Raw genomic sequence first — 3,509 nt, 5'->3', positions numbered from 1 at the left:
TAATAATACTTGTAAAAAAATAAATAGTATTGCAGTTAGTTTTTCTGTACCTCTTTCAGCCAGAATTGCTTACATGCTTTTACTCTTCAGGAGTAAAGCAAATGCCTTACAGAAATCTCTTCTTTTTCTCACACAACTCTGGGTTTCTCATATAAATTCATGCTCTCTGCAGCACCAAATATGAAACCTGTTTTTGTGTCTTTCCCCTGTGTCTGCCCATTCAGCCCCTCATCTCCATGCTGATGGAAGTAACAGCTGGTTCTGGCAAACACAGCCACAGATGAATTGTGATAAAGGAGAGTCAAGAAGTTCCTTCAGTGATCCATCTTTTATGGGAATCAAACATAAAGCAACAAAGATGATCCAGCTCATGATGGTTGACCCCACTACATTGCCTCCCCAGCCTGGAGATGAACCCTGTCCTCTCCCAAAGGAAAACCTGAGGTCCAAAGCCTCTGCATTTGGCCCAATCCCTCTGGGTGCCAATGGGGAAGGAGCATCCATCAGCTTAGCAGCACCAGAAAACATGAACTTCAATTTTCAGTCCTAATGACCTGGCTAAAGTACACAGTTGAAATAGTTTTGAAGAAACCCTTAGAATCTCACTCTGAGCGTTGGGGATTCCTGCGTGTGAATTAAAACTTCCAAAACACCAAAATCAGAACACTGACTTTATTAATAGAGACAAACAAAGGATTGAAACATGTAAGGAGTTTGCTGAAACACACAGTGTACCTGTGGAGGACAGACATACTTATATACATCAGTTCATTGTAGAAACGTGAGCCATTTGGTCTAGATGACTAGGATATCCCCAGGTAGTTTGCAACGGATCCAGACAGCTTTCTCTCCGTGGTGGCTCCGGTAAAGCAACTGATTTCCCCCCAGCCCCACCCCAGCCAGGCTAGTGCCGGACCCCTGAACACCACCAGTATCTCACGTAGGACTTTCTGCAGCACAGGGTGAGCACAACCGGATTTGGCCTGAAGCCAGCAGCGCAGGCAAACCCCACTGCGGGCTGCGGGCCGCTCGCTCTGGGGTGCGCTGACCCCGGACCTCTCAGCTGCGAGGCAAGAAAGAGAGGTCGGGGTGTTTTGGACACACCCGCTTCCCGCCCCCCCCGTCTTACCCCCAACCACCCAGGGGAATCCCCTGGCTCCAGCTCCTCCAGCCGGCAGCGGGTGGATGTTCCCAGCGCGAGGAAGGGGTCGGACAGCCCGGGGCGCGGCACGGGGCCAGTCCCGCTTCCCGGCACGGCTCGGCACCACTCGGCTGTGCACCGGCACTGCAGTTCCCGGGACCGGCACCTCTTCTCGCCAAGGCGCGGCCCAGGATTTCCCTGGACGGACAAAAACAAGCGAGGAGGAGGAGAGGGAGGGGAAGAGGTGGGACGGGGGAGAGAAAGAAAACAGCTCCACGGATGTCGGATGTCACGGACGGCGTTACATGGGCGACGCGGGGGTTTCTCGCTGCGTTTCTCGGGCGAAAGTGCTGCGGGAAGTCGTCGCTGTCACCCCAGGCCGGCACGTCGGGGCGGCCAGACGTCGGTGCCTGCGCTCCCAGCGGCTTGTCCCGGGGCGTCCCTGCTTACAGGCACTTGAGGAGGAAGGAATTGCACGAAGTCCCCCGAGGGCAGTCGCAGAGCTTCCCGATGCGGGCCCCCTTCCTCACGGCACACTGTTCCCCGGCGTCGCACTGCGGGCACCGGTCGGCGGTGAGGAGGGGGGTTCTATTCCGTTCTGTCCCGTCTCGTCCCGCCCTTCCCTTTCTTTCCCTTCCCCATCCCGGTCTCATTCTGTTCCGTCCCGTCCCGCCTCATTCCGCGCTGCCCCCTTCCTTTCCCTTCTCTTTCCTTCCCTGTCCCGTCCCGTCTCGTCTCTCCCCGTCCCGTCCCGCCTCCTTCCCTCTCCTCTTCCCTTCCCATCCCGCCGGGACACTCACCATGGGCACTTGCCCGAACTTCTTCTCGTAGTGCGGTCCCCGCTTGCTCTTCAGCTTCTCCAGCACCTCCTGCAGCGCCTCGATCTGCCGAGAGACCCCCGCAGCCCCGGTCAGACCGCGCCCGGCCGGGCGGCTCCCACCGCCCCCGCCCCGGCCCCGGCCCCGGCCCCGGCCCCCCGCCCCACCAGCTCCTTCTCCCGGGAGGCGCCGCCGCCGCCGGGCGCTCCCAGGTCCCGGGCGCGGCGCGGCGGGGCCGAGCCCTGCCCGCGGGCGCTGAGCAGCAGCGCGGCCGCCACGGCGCAGAGCGCCAGGGCCCGGCAGCTCTCCATGGTGCTGCCGCCCCGCCGCCGCCGCCGCCGCCTTTATAGCGCCGCGCCCGCCCCGCCTGCGTCAGCGCCCACCGCCGCGGCGCCGCGCCCCGGGGCCGCACGGGAGGTGCGATCGGTGCCCCCCACCTCCCGCCGCCCCAGTGGGTGCCCCAAAAAGCGGTCGCCCCGGGCAGAGGTTGTCTCCCTCGCCCTCGGGCCAAACAGCACAGCGGCTCCGTCTCCCGAGAGCGAACGAGGGGGACGCGGGCCGGCCACCCGCACCCTGCCCGCACCCCACGTGCCTTGTCCGCAGCCGAGGACCGGGTCGCCCCCGTGTTGTGTGAGCGGAGTGGGAAGCTCTTCCTTCGCTCCTGAGGGTTGGGATGGAGGAAGGAGAGGGCGGCCACTGGACACATTAAGGTGCGAGTGGAGGTTGGGCTATAAGGGAGACTGGGCTGGGAAGTCAACACAGGGATCTGAGAGGAGGGAGAGTTAGTAGCTTGCAGGCTAAAGAAAAGCACGACGTGATGGAAGGAAGAGTAAGGATGTGAGGATTAGCCTGAGGGAGTCGGGGAGGATGGAAAGATAATGATGAGAAACGAGCTGATGAGGATAGGAATGCTTGAATGAGGACAGATGGGAAACAATAGGGTAGGGAGGCTCAGGACGACGGGGCAAGGTAAAAAGCAGCATCAAAACACTCAGGATAAAAGTTACTGCTAATACTTCAAGAAGAACTGTGAATGGTGCTTGAGACCAAATATCAGACTACAGAGCAGGTGCTTGGGGAGTATCATACACCCTGTGTGTCAAATGAGGCCACTTCTGTAATAAGAAAAAAAAAGTATTGTCGCCAAAAGGAGACCTATCATGAGTGAACACATCTCATTCAGGCCTTCCTACTGACATTTAGCTCTTCAAGCCCAGTGGCCCTAATGTTCCTGAATACTGTCACCAAAAGCATTCCCGGCAGGCTCAAAACTGCCCAGGCCTCGTGGTCATGGTGGGGGCAGGAAGAAGACAGGAGCAGCTTCTCCCACAGAGAAAGTGGCATGCCGAGAAGAACGTGCAAGATGAGGGAGAATGCTCAGCCCTTTCCAGGCTCATCTGGGCCAATGCTGGGGCAAAACAGGGTTAATGAGCAGCAGCTTTGCTGGCATGAGAAATCTGGCCAACTGGCACGTGGGTTGTGGGGACAAGGAGACAGGGAGCAGGGTCTGCCTGTGAGGAGGCTCCACTTACAGCTGCAAGCTCTGCAGT

At 58.9% G+C, this 3,509-nt stretch overlaps 1 protein-coding gene across 2 annotated transcripts; it reads right to left on the bottom strand.

Annotated features, from left to right (window-relative positions):
• Positions 1 to 658: 658 nt before the first annotated feature.
• On the bottom strand, positions 659 to 2,273 carry CARTPT (CART prepropeptide). Of its 2 annotated transcripts, XM_039388333.1 has the most exons (4): positions 2,127 to 2,270; positions 1,942 to 2,025; positions 1,592 to 1,695; positions 659 to 1,491 (listed from the first exon to the last, which is right to left on the bottom strand). In XM_039388333.1, exons 1-4 carry the CDS (start codon positions 2,268 to 2,270, stop codon positions 1,443 to 1,445), a joined length of 381 nt encoding a protein of 126 aa, XP_039244267.1. In that variant the 3' UTR covers positions 659 to 1,442. The 2 variants fall into 2 exon arrangements, with proteins under 2 accessions (XP_039244267.1, XP_027603886.1); XM_027748085.1 differs by having other exon boundaries at positions 659 to 1,695; positions 2,127 to 2,273.
• Positions 2,274 to 3,509: the final 1,236 nt, after the last annotated feature.

Source organism: Pipra filicauda, unplaced genomic scaffold (genome assembly GCF_003945595.2).
Source record: "Pipra filicauda isolate LSUMZ 115617 unplaced genomic scaffold, ASM394559v2 scaffold632_size202167_pilon, whole genome shotgun sequence".
NCBI classification, from domain to species: Eukaryota; Metazoa; Chordata; class Aves; order Passeriformes; family Pipridae; genus Pipra; species Pipra filicauda.
This window is presented reverse-complemented; position numbering and strand designations above follow the sequence as displayed.

Bases quoted from the DNA above. Each gene is read 5' to 3' on its own strand.
- CARTPT (XM_039388333.1), bottom strand. From the start codon at position 2,270: ATGGAGAGCTGCCGGGCCCTGGCGCTCTGCGCCGTGGCGGCCGCGCTG. The intron at 2,026-2,126 runs GTGGGGCGGGGG...GTCTCTCGGCAG, and splicing joins CCTCCCGGGAGAAGGAGCTG to ATCGAGGCGCTGCAGGAGGT. The intron at 1,696-1,941 runs GTGAGTGTCCCG...CGGTGCCCGCAG, and splicing joins AGTTCGGGCAAGTGCCCATG to TGCGACGCCGGGGAACAGTG.